The sequence below is a fragment of the Mobula hypostoma genome, chromosome 15 (assembly GCF_963921235.1).
Source record: "Mobula hypostoma chromosome 15, sMobHyp1.1, whole genome shotgun sequence".
NCBI lineage: Eukaryota > Metazoa > Chordata > Chondrichthyes > Myliobatiformes > Myliobatidae > Mobula > Mobula hypostoma.
Window position 1 is genome coordinate 69,854,117 of NC_086111.1, and position 17,640 is coordinate 69,871,756.

A 17,640-nucleotide genomic window follows, 5' to 3' on the forward strand; every position below is an offset into this window, starting at 1 on the left:
AGATAAACATGCAGTGTGAAAGAAGAATCACAAAGTAGTGTTTATGGATTCAGAAATCTGATGGTGCTGGGGAAGAAGCTGTTTGTGAAACATTCGGTGTGCATCTTCAGGCTCCTGTACCTCCTCCCCAGTGGTAGTGATGAGAAGAAGGCGTGTACTGGATGGAGACAGTTCTCAATGATGGCTGCTGCCTTCCTGGGGCACTGCCTTGACAAGATGTCCTCGATTGTGGTGAGAGCTGTGACCGTGATGAAGGTGGCTGAGGCTACAACCCTTTGTTGCCTCTTGGAGTCTCCACAGAATACTTGCCACTGTACATCTGTGGAAATTTGCCAGAGTCTTTACAGAGTTACAGCTATACAAGACCTTAGTTAGACCCCACTTGGAGTATTGTGTTCAGCTCTGGTCACCTCACTACAGAAAGGATTTGGATACTATAGAGAGAGTGCAGAGGAGATTTACAAGGATGTTGCCTGGATTGGAGAGCATGCCTTATGAGAATAGGTTGAGTGAACTTGGTAAATGCAGCTCACTTTTAACATTTAAGAAAAACTTGGACAGATACATGGATGAGAGATGTATGGAGGGATATGGTCCAGGTGCAGGTCAGTGGGACGAGGCAGAAAAATGGTTCGGCACAGCCAAGAAGGGCCAAAAGGCCTGTTTCTGTGCTGTAATGTTCTATGGTTCTATAACTTGGCCTTTTCTCCTTGGAGCAACAGAGGATGAGAGGTGACCTGATAGAGGTGTACAAGATGATGAGGGGCATTGATCGAGTGGATAGCCAGAGGCTTTTTCCCAGGGCTGAAATGACTAACACGAGGGGGCATAGTTTTAAGGTGCTTGGAAGTAGGTACAAGGAGGATGTCAGAGGTAAGTTTTTCACACAGTAAGTGGAGGGTGTGTGGAATGCACTGCCAGCGAAGGTGGTAGTGGCGGATACAATAGAGTCTTTTAAAAGACTTGGATAGGTACATGGAGCTTAGAAAAATAGAGGCCTATGCAGTAGGAAATTCTAGGCAGCTTCTAGAGTAGGTTACACGGTCGGCACAACATTGTGGGCTGAAGGGTCTGTAATGTGCTGTAGGTTTTCTATGTTCCTATGTTTCGATGAGCCGTACCAAATAGAACGTAGAACATAGAACAAAACAGAACAGTGGTTCTTTGGCCAACAATGCTGTGCCGACTTCTTAACCTACATTAAAATCAATCTAACTCTCTTCCATCTCTTAAACGTCCCTGATGAATCTGACTCTGCCACCACCCCTGGCAGAGTACCACATTCACTCTCCACTCTCTGTGTAAAATATTTACCTCTAACATCTGCCCCTATACTTTTCTCCAATCACCTTAAAGTTATGCCCTCTGGTGTGAGCTAATTCCTCCCTGGGAAAAAGCCTCTGGCCGTCCACGTCAACAGCATGGACCAGTCAGGCTGAAGAGCCTGTGACCACACTGTATGAGTGGGATTTATGGGATTACTCCTGACAGCTGGCATAGACTCGAAGGACCAAATGTTCTCCTTCAACACTGTATAATAAGAAACAGGATTACATTCCATGAACTCCTGCTATTTAAAAAAAAATGTTATTCACTGGAGAAAATAATTAAGAATAGGAGAGAAACGTGCCTGGCCAGGAGCAGTGTACACCAACAAATTGAGGAATAGTTTCGGGTTTTAAAGTTCAGAGGGGTTGCTGGATGGATGAGAGGTAGCCTTGGGAATGACGAGAAAGGAGATGGCCCCTCGTGATCACAGGAAAACTGCCAAGGAAAAGACTGACTGAGCTGGACGAGGCCCACGCCCATTTGCAGCTGGCGGTTTGGGAAGCAGGGATGAGGCCTAGTATTTACTATGCACAAACTAGGCCTCCCTGTTCCAGTACATTTTTACTGCAAGTGCAAGCAACAATATCCACCAGCTTTAAATTAAAATAACTCGTTAGACCTTAAACAAAGCTTCAATAAAAAAATACTTTGGCAAGCCAACAGATTTCCTTTAATAACTCTTCATTTTAACTTATAACTATATTGACAATGCTTCCTCATTTATATAGCAATATTTGTTCTCTGAATACAACCAAGGTGTGCAAGAACACAACCAATTTTGATTTCAATATTTAAGAGAAATTTGGATAGGTACGTGGATGAGAGGGGTATGGTGGGCTGTGGTCCAGGGACAGATTGATGGGACTAGGCAGAATAATAGTTTAGCACGGACGAAATGGGCCGCAGGGACTGTTGCTGTGCTGTAATGTTCAATGATTGTATGGACAAATTAAGATTTGAGTTTATTTATCACATGTACATTGAAACATACAGTGAAATGTGTCATTTGTGTAACGACCAACGCACATGAGGTTCTGCAGGGGTACAGGGCTGGGGGTGGAAGGCGAGTCGCTGCGGGAAACTACTGGCGGGCTCGCTCCTTGGCTTGGCCAAGATGGCCATTACGGGTCCAGCCGGCAGGTGGTCGAGGGTTCTATGCGAGCTGGCTGCTTGCCTCCTCTCCGGGGTAACGTTTGTGCCCGGATGTCCTTGGAGAGGGAGTCTGCTGTCCCGATGGGCACAGTGAAGGGGTTTCTGAAAACAGAGGGCTCCCAGGAGTCAAGCTTTGTTCATGATAGTAGCCGCATTTTAATTTGAAAGTGTAAATAGTTTTGTATATCCCTGATCATTGTGCCTTGTGAGTGAATAAACTCCCGCAGTCTTGTGAAAAAAAACAGCGCGCTGGGTCAGCCTGCAAGTGTCGACACACATTCCAGATTCTTTCTTGGAGTTTTATTTGGAGTGTTACATCAGCAGACAAACAGTTACATCTCTTTGATTTGCTGAAGCCAGTTTCTAGGGCACATTCGGCAAAGGACACGTGTAGTTTGCATTATTGATGAATACCTCGCCTTCGGGATCCGTGTGAGAGAGACTTCAGATTTTCCAGCATTCTACCCCAGAGTTATCCCTGGACTTAAAGTTATAGGAGCTGGACAACGTGTACACATTTTGATCATTACGCCAATTTTCCTTTCTGTACATATGTTAAAGTAAATCTCTTCCCCTCCCCACCCCACCCCCCGCCACTGCTTCCCCTAGCAACAGCTGCAGTTCTCTCTCCAGCTGTTTCCCCATCCCCTCGCTGGCACCCGACTGAGATCAGAGCGGGGTCATTGGGACTGCAGCCCAGATGTTTGGTGCAATTCCCTAACAATGTAACAACATCTGGAGAGGAAAGAAATTCCAGGAAAAGGGGGAATAGACTGATAGAAGTTGAACGTAATGAACAGCCAGATCCTCCCGTTAAGTGAGGCACCCAAGTTAAGACAGCCTTACCTTCAGGAACTTGTACAACAGGAAGGTAAACCAATTCGTCAGCATCTTCTCTGCAACCGACTCAGTCCTACAAAACAAAATTGTTAAAAGATGTTCAAGATTTATTTGTCAGATGTACACTGAAGCCTGCAGTGAAACGCACCGTTTTGTGTCAACGGCCAACACAGGCCAAGAGTGTGCTGGGGGGTGGGGTGGGGGGAGGGGGCTGCAGGCAAGTGCCACCTCGCTTCTGGCGCCAGCAGAGCGTGCCCACATCTCACTGACGCCAAGCCGTATGTTTTTGGAACGTTGGAGGAAATGGGAGCAGCTGAAGGAAAGGACACTGATAGGTCAGTGGGAGAATGAAGAAACTCCTGACAGACAGTGGTGAAGACTGAACCCCGCGACGGGTGATCATTGGCACTGAAAGTGATTGCGCTAATCACTACGGTACCATGGGTCAAGTTATGCAATTTATCAGGTCAATTTCTTGTAGGCTGTAATTAAAAGCCCCCGGGGGTTCCCAACCCGGGGTCCAAGGACACCTCAGTTCATGGTAGGGGTCCATGGCATAAAAGAGGTTGGAAGCCCTGCTCTAAACAGGCTGGGGTCACCCATCTTGTAAAGACACTGCCCAGAAGAAGGCAATGGCAAACCACTTCTGTAGAAAAATTTGCCAAGAACAATCATGGTCATGGAAAGACCATGATTGCCCACATCTTACGACATGGCTCATAACCAATGAATGAATTAAGCTGCCCGCATGTCTTTGGGATGTGGGAGAAAACTACTGAGTCACAGTGAGCATGCAAACTCTGCACAGACAGCACCCAAGATCATGACTGAACCCACGTAACCATAAGACATACAAGGAGAATTAAGCCATTTCAGCCCATTGAGTCTGCTCTGTCATTCCATCATGGCTGATTTATTTTCCAACTCAATCCCATTCTCCTGTCTTTCCCCATAACCCTTGACGCCCAGATGAGTGGAGTTATGAGATTTCTGTTTACTTCTATTATTATTTACAGATACAATACGTTACAGATACAGCTCTGCCATAGTTGGATGCATCAGCAAGGAAGATGAGGTTGGGTACAGGGCTACGGTAGGAAACTTTGTCACATGGCGTGAGCAGAATTATCTGCAGCTTAATGTGAAAAAGACTAAGGAGCTGGTGGTAGACCTGAGGAGAGCTAAGGTACCGGCCACCCCTGTTTCCATCCAGGGGGTCAGTGTGGACATGGTGGAGGATTACAAATACCTAGGGATACGAATTGACAATAAACTGGACTGGTCAAAGAACACTGAGGCTGTCTACAAGAAGGGTTAGAGCCATCTCTATTTCCTGAGGAGACTGAGGTCCTTTAACATCTGCCGGACGATGCTGAGGATGTTCTATGAGTCTGTGGTGGACAGTGCGATCATGTTTGTTGTTGTGTGCTGGGGCAGCAGGCTGAGGGTAGCAGACACCAACAGAATCAACAAACTCATTCGTAAGGCCAGTGATGTTGTGGGGATGGAACTGGACTCTCTCACGGTGGTGTCTGAAAAGAGGATGCTGTCCAAGTTGCATGCCATCTTGGACAATGTCTCCCATCCACTACATAATGTACTGGTTGGGCACAGGAGTACATTCAGCCAGAGACTCATTCCACCGAGATGCAACACAGAGCGTCATAGGAAGTCATTCCTGCCTGTGGCCATCAAACTTTACAACTCCTCCCCTGGAGGGTCAGACACCCTGAGCCAATAGGCTGGTCCTGGACTTATTTCCTGGCATAATTTACATATTACTATTTATGGTTTTATTACTATTTAATTATTTATGGTGCAACTGTAACGAAAACCAATTTCCCCCGGGATCAATAAAGTATGACTATGACTATTAACAGGCCCGTTCTGCCAACAGGCCCACTGCCCGATTACACCCGTGTGAGCATTTAACCTGCTAACCCGGAAGTCTTTGGACTGTGGGAGGAAACTAGAGCACCCGGAGGAAACCCACATGGTCACGGGGAGAATGTACAAACTCCTTACAGGCAGCAGTGGGAATTGAACCTGGGATCGCTGACACTGTAAGTGTTACGCTAACCACTACACTACTGTGTCGCTCCACTTGCTCCACTTCTGTAGCACGCCTGTTCTCCCTGTGTCTCTTACGTGTCCAGCAGCTGTTCGCAGCGTATGCCTTTCTCCTAAAGACAACCTCCTCCTGGGGTTTTTGTCCATTTGTCATGATTTTCTCTACTTATCTGACGTTTGATGTTGAGAAAAGCATTTTAAAATATTCTATGACTTATTGTATAAGGTGGGAGAGAGGGAGGGTGGGTGGGGGTGATAGAGGAGGGGAAAAGGTGGAGGGAAACGGGTAGAAGGAAGGAGGAGTGGAGGGACGGAGGGGTAGGAGAGAGGGAGTTGGGTGAGTGGGAGGGTGTGAATGGGAAGGGGGATTGCAAGAAAGGGGAAGGAGGGAGAGAGGGAAAGGGGAGGAGAGAGGAGAAGAAGGAGGAGGGAAAGGAAGGAGACAGGGGAAGGAGGGAGCGAGGGAAAGGAGGGAGAGAGGAAAAGGACATGGAGAGGGAGGGGAAGAGAGGATGGAGGAGGAAGGGAAGGAAGAAAGGAAAGAGGGGAAGGGGCTGAGAGAGAGGAAGAGAAAGAGAGAGACAGAGAGAGGGGAGAGGTATAGGGAGAGAGAAGAAGCACTAATGAGTGATTTTAGGGAGGAAATCGGTGGTGGAATTGAACCCTGATCACTGGCACTATAAAGTGTTGTGCTGACTGCTACACTACCATGCTACCCCATCGCAATGCGATAGTTAAGCAGTCACATCTCAAACCTGCACGGACAGGAGGTGAAGCGAGTAAAGACTCTCCGTACTAGGAGTCCCATGGACAGACTGGCCTGTTTTACCCACATTTTCCACGATCTGTGGTGTTAGGCAGCGGGAAAGGAGATGAGTTTCTTCAGAACAAACAACTCCCTTCCAAACTGCTCGTTGTGCTGGCTACGACTTCTCCCCTCTCAGGCTCTGGAGAGGCAGCTTCCGTGTCTGAATCCTGCTCTCGTTGCAAATGAGGCATCCTGGGACTGAGCACTAATGAGCTCCAGAATGAATCAACTCTTCACATCTTCTACCCGAGGCGCAGAGGGGCGAACAGCAGCAGCAAATGTGATCTGCAGCAGCCCCCCTCCCCCCAACTCTGCACACATCCCCAGGAACAGAACAAACTCATGTCCTGTCAGAGGGGAATGTTTTATTGATAGCTTTCTGAACTGGGAGCATCTTACATCTTCATCTCTTCGCAAGCTGATTAAACGGGATATTTGGGAACTGAGAACAGGCAGGAGGCTACCAGGTCTTTGATCGCTGGCCCAGCCAGATGTTGGCTGGACTATCTTCTAACTCTGAGTGCAGGGAGGGAGGGGGAGGGGGAGACAGAGACACAGAGAGTTGGGGGGGGAGAGAGGGGGGAGGGGGAGAGAAAGGGAGAGGGAGAGGAGAGGGGGGGAGAGAGAGAAAGAGAGAGGGGGAGGGAGAGAGAGGAAAAAGAGAGAGGGAGGGAGAGAAGGAGTGAGGGAGAGAAGGAGAGAGGGAGAGAGGGAGAGAAGGAGAGAGTTTGGGGAGATAGGGGAGGGGAAGAGGGATTAAGGAAGGGAGGGAGTGAGGATAGGAAAAAGAGGAGACGAAGGGAGGGGGAAGGAGATGGAGGGCTCCCGCTTTTGAACATCTGCTCATTGCCATCAGTGATTATCCGCCTTACCAGCCCCTGAGAAAATGGTGATGAGTTACGGGGCACCACAATCAAAAGTGGTCCCAGTTCACCAACGTCCTGTAAGGGAACGAAACTACTGGCTTTCCCCAGTCTGGCTGCATGTGCTCCAGGTTCACCCCCTCTCCCCCACCCTCCCACTCTCTCCAAAACTCTCAACCACGTCCTCAGTTCAGGGGCAGTCAGATATGTGCAGTAAATGATGGCATCGTTCCCCTCCCCTACCAATCTCTCAGTAACATAACAAGCTATCGACACATTTTAAATACTGGGAGTGTGCGGAGTTTGGAGACAGGGTGAGTGGGATGGAGGGGAGGTATGTTGTAGAGGAGGGAGGTGGTGTTGGAGAGTAGGGGATGGGTTTCAGAAAGGAGGGGTGGGTTGTTGAGAAGGGAAGGGGGAGCTGGTGAAGGATAGGAGAGCAGGGAGATCGGAGAGGGGTGTTTTAAGAGGAAAGGGGTGTTAAATAAGGGGAGGTTAGAGAGGAGTGGAAGAAAGGCATTTAGGGAGGAAGGGAGGGATATGAAGAGAAAGAGAGGGGGTCGGAGAGGAAGGGAGGGAATCAGATAGGAAGGTTGGCACAGAGAACAAAAGAGGTATGGAAAGGGGGTTCAGAGGGGATGAGAAGGGGGTTCAGATGGGATGGGAAGGGGGTTCAGGGGGATGGGAAGGGGGTTCAGAGAGGATGGGAAGGGGTTCAGAGGGGATGGGAAGGGGTTTCAGGGAGGATGGGAAGGGATTCAGAGGGGATGGGAAGGGGTTCAGAGAGGATGGGAAGGGGGTTCAGGGGGGATGGGAAGGGGGTTCAGAGAGGATGGGAAGGGGGTTCAGAGGATGAAAAAGGGGTTCAGAGGGGATGGGAAAGGGGTTCAGAGGGGATGGGAAGGGGGTTCAGGGAGGATGGGAAGGGGTTTCAGGGAGGATGGGAAGGGGGTTCAGAGAGGATGGGAAGGGGGTTCAGGGGGGATGGGAAGGGGTTTCGGGGGGATGGGAAGGGGGCTCAGAGGGGATAGGAAGGGGGTTCAGAGGGGATGGGAAGGGGGTTCATTGAAGATGGGAAGGGGTTTCAGGGAGGATGGGAAGGGGGTTCAGAGGGGGGTGGGAAGGGAGTTCAGAGGGGACGGGAAGGGGGTTCAGAGGGGATGGAAAGGAGGTTCAGAGAGGATGGGAAGGGGGTTCAGAGAGGATGGGAAGAGGGTTCAGAGATGATGGGAAGGGGTTCAGTGAAGATGGGAAGGGGTTCAGAGATGATGGGAAGGGGTTCAGTGAAGATGGGAAGGGGTTCAGAGATGATGGGAAGGGGTTCAGTGAAGATGGAAAGGGGGTTCAGAGATGATGGGAAGGGGTTCAGTGAAGATGGGAAGGGGTTCAGTGAAGATGGGAAGGGGGTTCAGAGATGATGGGAAGGGGGTTCAGAGGGGAAGGACAGGTTGTCCTTACACATACCTCCTGAGCAGCAGTTTTGGGTGGTTCTTGCTCTCTAGATTCTTCTCTATCAAGTCAGAGAGGAGCTGCTTGAGGACCCCGGTGGCATACTCCATCTCGCCCTGGAGGGCCGTCATGATGAGGGAGGCCACATTTCCTCGGTCTCGCATCGAGAAGCTTCGCTGAGCCTCCAGCGTGCGGATGAAGGTCAGCAGGAAGACCTTCTTGTTCAGCAGCTGCCCAAAGAGCGTCAGCGCCTTCTCCACGTTGGCATTCACCTTGAAGACCAAAAGCAGAGGGTGTATTGTCAGCCTGCTGCCGAACACAGTGAGAAACAGGTGTAGGGCATTGATTCTGCAGATGCTCCAAAGGCAGAACAACACATACAGAACGCTGGACCTGCTGAGTTCCTCCGCCATTTTAGAACATAGAGCATTACAGCACAGTACAGGCCCTTTGGCCGCAATGCTGTACCGACCTTTTAATCTACTCTAAGATCAATCTAACTCTTCCCTCCTGCACAGCCCTCTATTTTCCTATCATCTATGTGCCTATCTAAGAGTTGTTTAAATACTCCTAATGCAGACATCCCACCCTGCAAAAACTCATTTCAGGGAGGTAGCACCATCAATTTGCGGGGGGGGGGCTCCCGGGAGAGGTGGGATGTCTGCAACAGAGTAGCTCCTTAGCAGCGAGCCAGCTTGTTTAAATAACGTTAGCTGTGCTAATGAACGAATGACACGTGTTAAACTCACCTCAACACGTCTTTTACAGTCTTAACCCACCATGGGAATAGAAAAGTCACTGTTGCAAACAGTGCAGCGAGCAACACTGTCATTATTTTTGACCCCTTTTAGGCAGGGGTACACTTTAGTGTAGTCTGGGGTGACGTACGTTTTATATTTTCTTTTTTTTTGGAACACTCTGCCATGGCGCGCTCTTGCTCGCTCTCTCTCTCTCGCGTGCTCTCGCTTGCTTTCTCTCGCTCGCTCTCAAGAAAATTGATTTCCGTGATATTGTATATAATTTGCGGGCATCAGGGAGCCACTATTAATATGCGGGAGAGTCCCGGAACTTCCGGGAGAGGTGGGATGTCTGCTAATGTGTCTGCCTCGAACACCACCCCTGGCAGTTTATTCCATGCACCCTCCACTCTGTGTGTAAAAAAAACTACCTCTGACATCCCCCCAACACTTTCCTCCACCACCTTAAAATTATGCCCTTCTATACTAGCCATTGCTGCCCTGGGAAAAAGTCTCTGGCTGTCCACTTGAACTCAGCCTCATCATTTTGTACACTTCAATTAAGTCACCTCATAGCGCCATTCGCACCAAAGCAAAAAGCCCTAGCTCGCTCTATCTTCAGAAGTCATGTCCTGTGGTCCATAAATATTATCTGTACCCTCTTTAAAACTTCCACATCCTTCCTATAATGAGGCAACCTGAATCGAACAAAATATTCTAGTGTGGTCGAACCAGGGTTTTACAGAGCAGGCACCACTCTTTAAAAAAAAGTATGTTGTACTTCTGTAAGTTGTAGTTCTACACAAGGTGGGATTGTTCCTAGCCTCTACATTCCAAGAGATAATCTGTCAATATTTTGTATGTGCTGCTCTGAGGTATTCTGTTCAGTTCTCCCTCTCCAATCCTTTCTCAGACGTGGGACCCAAAACTGCCCCTCGAGGGAGGGATCCAGCCGTACCTCCATCTCCTTGAGCACCGGGTGATCCTCTATTCCTGGGAAAAGGACCCTCATGGCGTAGGTTCGGTAGTCGAGGAACGGAATCCCGGCTCCGTCCAGGTCGCTGGTGAGCTCATGGATATCCGTCTGCAGCTCAGCGAAAGCTGAAAGAGGGAAATGGGCAACGTGAGAATGTTGCACTGTTGTAACAACCAGCACTGTTCAAAGTTCAAAGCAAGTTTATTATCAAAGTATATAGATGTCATTATGTACAGTACTACCCAGAGATTCATTTTCTTACAGGCATTCAGAGTAGAACAAAGAATTACAATAGAATCAATGAAAAACCTTTTAGGCACCTCAATGCAATGCATAGAATGATCAGTCTGGTAGCCCTGTGTTAAGCATAACAAATTGTACGGCATCAGTGATCAGGAGATCAGGGTTGAATTCCCACCGCTGTCTGTAAGGAATTTGTATGTTCTCCTTGTGACTGTGTGGATTTCCTCTGGGTGCTCCAGTTTCCTCCCATATTCCGAAGGCATATGAGTTAAGATTGGTGAGTTGTGAGCATGCTATGTTGGCACCAGAAGCGTGGCAACACTGGCAGGCTGCACCCAGCACATGCTCAGATTGTGTTGTTCATTGATGCGAACAACGCTTTTCACTGTACTAGATGCTTTGATGTATCGATGTGGTTGTCCGTCTCGAAGGACAATGGATGATTATTATCATCATCATCACGTGCCTGGGCAGAAGGTATGCAGATCCTGAGATGTCCAGTCGTCAAGGTCCCTCTCTCAGCCTCACCAGTGTAGTCCAAAGGAAAGCTTATGAAACAATACGTTTGGCACCAGGTCAGCTGCAGGAGCTGCCGGAAGGATGTTCAATGACATCCAGCCGCCTTAGGCGCTCCACTCCGGATTTGCTGTCTGGGTTTACTCCCGTAGCCTTCGTCTCTCCCGAGGCTGCCCACAAGGCAGTGGACCGGGTCCCCAGCTATGGAATGGGTCAAATAAAGCCAATGTCTTATCTTTAAGATCTATCTGGATAGCATGCAAACAAAAACTTTACACTGATGCCGTTGAACTGGAAAGAGTGCAGAAAAGATTTACAAACCTGTTGCCAGGACTCAAGTAAGTGACTGTAGAGAGAGGTTGGGCAGATTAGGACTTTGCTCATTGGAGCATTGGAGAATGTGGGATGATTTTAACTGTGAGGGTTGTAGATAAGATGAACTCACACCTTTATTCTCCCCAGGGTTTGGGAAACCAAGAACTATAGGATTTAAGATGGAGGGGAGAGACCTAATGGGAATTTGAGGGGAGAATTTTCACCCATAGGGTGATCCTTATATGGAACTAGCTGCCAGAGGAAGTGCTTGGGGCAGGTATATTGACAAGACTTAGATGACACTTGGGCAGGTACATGGATGGGAATGGTTTAGCAGGGGCTCCCAAACTTTTTTTACGTTACGGATCAATGGCATTAAGCAAAGGGTCCGCGGACCCATGGTTCAGAGGGATAAGGGCCAAGTGTGGGTGAGTAGGACTAGCTGAGGTGGAGAGTTTGGTTGTCCTGGACTAGATAAGCCAGAAGGCCTGCCTCTGTGCTCTATGACTCTAAGACCCACTTCCTCTGGAACCTCTCCTTCCCTCAAGGCCCAGTGTGTTTGAATTCTTCAATTCCCGAAAGGTATTATGACTCTGTTGCAAGATCAATTTCAATGCTTGAGAGAAGTTTGGATAGGCACATGGATAGTAGGGACATGGAGGGCTCTGGTCCTGGTGCAGGTCGGGGAAAGTAGGCACTTTAATTAGTTCAGCAGGACTAGACGGGCTGAAGGGCCTACCCAATCACAACGACTCACCATGCAAAACAAAATCCATCAGCCCCGCTCCCCATCCCTATGGGAGGCATCGTACCATAGAGTTGGTGTAATGCTATAACAGCACCAGCAATCACTGACCAAGGTTCAATTCCCACCGCTGTCCGTAAGGAGTTTGTACGTTCTTCCCGTGACTGTGTGGGTTTTCTCTGGGTGCTCCTGTTTCCTCCCACAGTCCAAAAGCTTATGTTCAGGATTAGTGAGTTGCGGACATGCTAGGTTGGTGCCAGAAGCATAGCGACATTTGCAGGGTGCCCAGTACAGTCCTTGCTGATTTTATTTGACAGAAAGATGCATTTCACCGTATGTTTCAATGTCTCTATGTAATGTGACAAATAAAGCTAATCTTCCGTCTTTTTCCTCTTCTTCACTTCCTTTGCAATGACTCTGAACTTGTCATCTGGTCTTCCACTCCTGTGGCAAGGGTTTAAGTCCCAGTAAGCCCCCTGTTATTAAATCCTCCCTTTACCATCTCTCCTCCATGAAGCACACCAAGAAATGGACTAGCTTGCTCTTAAATAAATAAATACTAGGTTTATCTGTCACATGTATCGAAACATGCAGTGAAATGTGTTGCTTCTGTCGAGGATTGTGCTGGGGAGTAGCCCGTAAGTGTCACCACATGCCCACAACATACTAACCCTACCCCATACATCTTCGGACCGTGGGAGGGAAATGGAAGACCCGGAGGAAACGCACGTGATCACAGGGAGAATGCACAACAGACAGCAACGGAATTCAGCAGGATTGCCGGCACTGTAAGTCGTTGTGCTAACCACTGCACTAACAGGCCACCCTCGCTCTGTTGAGAACCAGCATAGATTCAGTGGGCTGCAAGCCTCGTTTCTCTGCCAGAAATGTTCCATGATCACCCCATCTCCCCATCTCTGCATAACTCAAGTGTCACAATCTGATATCGTTCCAACCTCACACAGGCATAACACACACAGTTTACGTAGAGTCATAACCTTAATTCTTTTATGTATGTTAATTTATTTATGATTTAGAGATACAGCATAATAACATGCCTTGAGCCTGTGCTGTCCAATTATACCCATGTGACCATTTACTAACCCGTACGTCTTTAGAATGTGGGAGGAAACTGGAGCAGCTGAAGGAAACCCACATGATCAGCGGAAATTGAACCTTGATTGCTGGTGCAGTAAAGCATTACGCTCCCCTTGCACCCCAGCTCTTCTGAGATCATGATTAAGGATCCCCACCACCCAGGACATGCCCTCTTCGCAGTACCGCCAACAGAGAGGAGGTACACCAGCTTGAAAGCACACACTCAACCTTCTAGGAACAGCTTCTTCCCCTCCACCATCAGATTTCTGAACGGACAGTCAACCCATCAATACTACTGCTGTGTATCTAATATTTCAGTAATAGTTGAGTAATCTTGTAAAGATAATGCTTGATTAAGCATTATTTGTTGTTTATATAATTCATTATTGGTAGATGTGTGGGCATGTGGCCAAGTGGTTAAGGCATTGGACTAGCGACCTGAAGGTCGTGAGTTCGAGCCCCAGCCGAGTCAGCGTGTTGTGTCCTTGAGCAAGGCACTTAATCACACATTGCTCTGTGACAACACTGGTGCCAAGCTGTATGGGTCCTAATGCCCTTCCCTTGGACAACATCGGTGTCGTGGAGAGGGGAGACTTGCAGCATGGGCATCTGCTGGTCTTCCATACAACCTCGCCCAGGCCTGCGCCCTGGAGACTGAAGACTTTCCAGGCACAGATCCATGGTCTCGCAAGGCTAATGGATGCCTTTATTTTTATTTTTTTATTGGTAGATGTAAAAATATGTGATTTGCAATTGTCACCATGTAATAAGCGCGCACCTCACTAAAAGCGAACCCGAAGTTAGACTCACATTTTGGATTCCCATATCTTTCTTTTAATTGGTTTAATGTTTTGAAGTTACAAAATATAACAACTACCTCACTATTTTTGCTCTCTTTATGCACCAATTATTTAATTTAAATGTTCAAGGTGAACTGTGTTTCTTATTGTAACTTAGAGGTTTTTTAAATATATTCCACTGTGGTCTTACGGTGAAGGAAATTGTGTTGAGAGGGACAATAAATCAGCTATGATTGAAGTAGAGCAGACTCGAAGTGCCGAATGGCCCAAGTCTGCTTCTGCGTCTAATGGCACTGCTGTTGCAAATCTCACAACATTTGATAGATTGGACCCAATATCGTTCCTATCTCACTCAGGCATAACATACATTTTCTGCAGAAGCAAAATACTATTGCCGAACAAAAAGTTGTGCAAATTTCATTAGCTAATTCCTTTTAGAGATATAAACTCAGTGAAGAGAAAAATAATGGTAATTGACTTCAGGAAGGTAAGGGGCCTCAGACAAGCCCCACTATTCAGAAATGGTGTTGTAATGGAAGGGTCTCCAGTTTCAAGTTTTTGGGGATGAAACACAGAGGAGATCTCCTGGTCTGTCAACACCACCCTGACAGTAGGGAAGGTGCAACAGTGACTATACTACCCGAGGTGCTTAAAGAGAGCTAATCTGCCCAAAAATTGCTGACCAACTTTTAGCAATCTGCAACAGACAGCAGACTGACATTCGAAATGACAGTGTGTTACTCTCGCTGCAACAAGACAGATCACAGAGCGTTCCAACGGGTGATTAGGCTGGCTCAGCACATCATTGGAACTCAACTACCGGACCTGAGACTATCTACAGCACACTCGTAACATCAATAAAGACCCATGCCAATAGTGTTTGAGTGCTATGGACTATTAAAGTCACTTGCTGCATGTAAAAATGGGATTTTTGGAAAAGTTAAGCCATACCGCATGCATAGTAAATATCTGTTTTGCTCGAACTGGAGTAGCACCACAATCTCATTGTCCAGAGCAATGACAATAAATTTCTATTCCATTCCATTCTATTAGGTACACCTGCTCATTAAATCGAGTTCCTAATCTGCCAATTATGTGGCAGCAACTCAATGCATAAAAGCATGCAGACATGGTCAAGAGGTTCAGTTGTTGTTCCAAACAAACATCAGAATAGGGAAGAAACGTGATCTAAGTGATTTTGACCATATGGAATGACTGTTGGAGCCGGACTAGGTGGTTTCGGTATCTCAGAAACTGCTGATCTCCTGGGATTTTCATGCACTACAGTCTCTAGAGATTACAGAGAATAGTGTGAAAACAAAAAGCATCCAGTTCTGGAGCAAAAATGCCTTGTTAATTGGAGAAGCCCTTCAAGAGGACCACAACCTTGACGTAGGGTTAGGAGGCTTGCTTGCCTCAATGATCCAGAGAGCTCTGTTGGCTGGAGTCAGGACTTTATGTTTTGACTTTTGGTAGGGTCACCCGTGCTAAACAGGTTAAAGGATAAAGGTCAGATTAAAAGTGGTCCACCGGTCCTCCAGGATTGAGATGGGGGGGGGGGGTTCAGCTCAGGGATAACAACCGTTACTAGTAAAACAAAACCGTTACGGAAACAGCAATGAAGAATCCTCCCTCATCTGAGTGGGATGGTATTCCTGAGTCTCCACCCGGGACTTGCATGACCAACAGTATGGAAAATTGAAAGGAAGCTACGGACATGATGAAGGAAGCCCTGAATGTCGTCAGAAGCAGGGGACATAGCGGCGTAACAAGCAGTAAGTAAGAGAAACGAGCGAGGTCAGAGGAGAATGGCCAGACTGGTTCAAGCTGACAGGAACTCAAAAATAACCACACGTTATACAACAGTGGTGTGCAGAAGAGCGCCCCTGAACACGAAACATGTTAGATCTTGAAGTGGGTGAGCTACAGCAGCCGAAGGCCACGCCATATTCCACTCCCGTACCTAACAAAGTGGCCACCGAATGCATTATGCATGCTCAAGAGCGATGTCCCTTTTTGGGTGCAATACTCCATAAGCGACCCGGTCAGTAGTTAATAAAGATTCAGAAATATTTCTTGGGCAAGTGATACAACACAGGTCAAAGGAACAAGTCAAACCTTAATAACTAAGGCAATTTTCCTTGCTTGCTCTTACAGTGTAGTTGTGATAGGTGCAATTTATTGTCAATCAGAAGCCCAGATCTTTTCATTTTCTGTGGTCGCTGGTACCACCAGCCGTATCATCCCTCTCACTGTCTGAGCAATCACTGCTAAATCACAGAGCATCAATTTGAAGAAACCCAAACACTCGTCTATTCCTCATGATATTTTGGAGGCACGGACCTCACACTGAACGGAGGGCACAGCATCAGTGAAAGAGCTGCCCAGAGCACACAGTTATGAATATAGATTGCTCACTGTCAGGAAGACTGATAGGACTCTCGACACTTGAGAAGCCGCCTGTAATTTTAATTTGTTGCCATGAATCTGAAACGACAAAGTTCCAATTCACCCAGAATTGATTCAATAGTGGGGAGGGCGAGGCAGGCAAGAGGATGGAACTTATCTGCATTCCGAAGTCCAACGACGTAGACGGGTGATCAAAGATGCCTGCGCTCCAGACCTCTGCTCCGTACTCAAAGCCCAGTGAAGGTGGACCGGCGACCAAGGGTATCCGTGGTTGACGGGCTGCTCCCGTCCGGTGGGTCCCTGGATCGGGCGTGCAAGAGGCACGAGGCACAGTCAGTCAGCACACCTCGGGTTCAGAGTCCCGTCGTCGGCTCGTCTGGGGTCAATACCGAAGGTCAATCAGAAGATAACGCACGGTGGCCCAGGCCTGGAGACTGGAGGCCCAGAGGAGTGGATGTGAGAGGGAGGAAAGGGGATTGTTCTGCAGTTGTTGTGCTCTGTGTTGTTCTGTTGAGCATCGTGGGTTTGGTACATGTGGCAGTGCTTACGGGCTCTCCCCAGCACATTCGTTATCAAAGTACGTATACAGAGTGCAATCTGAAATTCGTCCTCCCATGGGCAGCCACGGAACAAAGGGACACCATCAAACCCATTCAAGAAAGAGATCAAACTGATGAATGCCAAAAAGCAAGCCAACAACACAAGGCATATCAAACATAAATCTGGGAGTAATCAGTCCAGTATCGTGCCACCAGCCCACTGGGGCCATTCTTCACCAAAGCATCTTCAGCCCAGTCCACATCAAACCACTCCAAAACAGCAACAACAGTAACCAGAATACAGGAACCAATTGCCTTAGATTTTTAAAAAAATCCCCAGATTGTGTTCATTGATAATGAAAATGACACATTTCACTTTATGTTTCGATGTACATGTGAGAAATAAATCTGAATCCGAATCTGATAAAAAAAATATATTATTTTTTTATTTATTTAGAATTACAGGATGGTAACAGGCCTTCCAGCCCAATATACCCGCGCAGCCCAATTACACCCATGTGACCAATTAACCTACTAACCCGTATGTCTTTGGAATGTGGGAAAAACAGGAGCAGCTAGATGAAACCCACACAGTCACGGGGAGAACGTACAAACTCCTTAGTATATAGTCATACTTTATTGATCCCGGGGGAAATTGGTTTTCGTTACAGTTGCACCATAAATAATAAATAGTAATAGAACTATAAATAGTTAAATAGTAATATGTAAATTATGCCAGGAAATAAGTCCA

At 47.5% G+C, this 17,640-nt stretch overlaps 1 protein-coding gene across 3 annotated transcripts in view; it reads right to left on the bottom strand.

The window, feature by feature from the left end:
• LOC134356953 (plexin-A1-like) overlaps positions 1–17,640 on the bottom strand; it is a 462,148-nt gene that overhangs the window by 38,550 nt on the left and 405,958 nt on the right. For all 3 annotated transcript variants that reach the window (XM_063068230.1, XM_063068229.1, XM_063068231.1), the window contains exons 21-23: positions 10,207–10,349; positions 8,527–8,783; positions 3,328–3,394 (exon numbers count right to left, since the gene is read on the bottom strand). In XM_063068230.1, the coding sequence (XP_062924300.1) occupies positions 3,328–3,394; positions 8,527–8,783; positions 10,207–10,349 (467 nt within the window). The remainder of the gene's footprint in view (positions 1–3,327; positions 3,395–8,526; positions 8,784–10,206; positions 10,350–17,640) is intronic.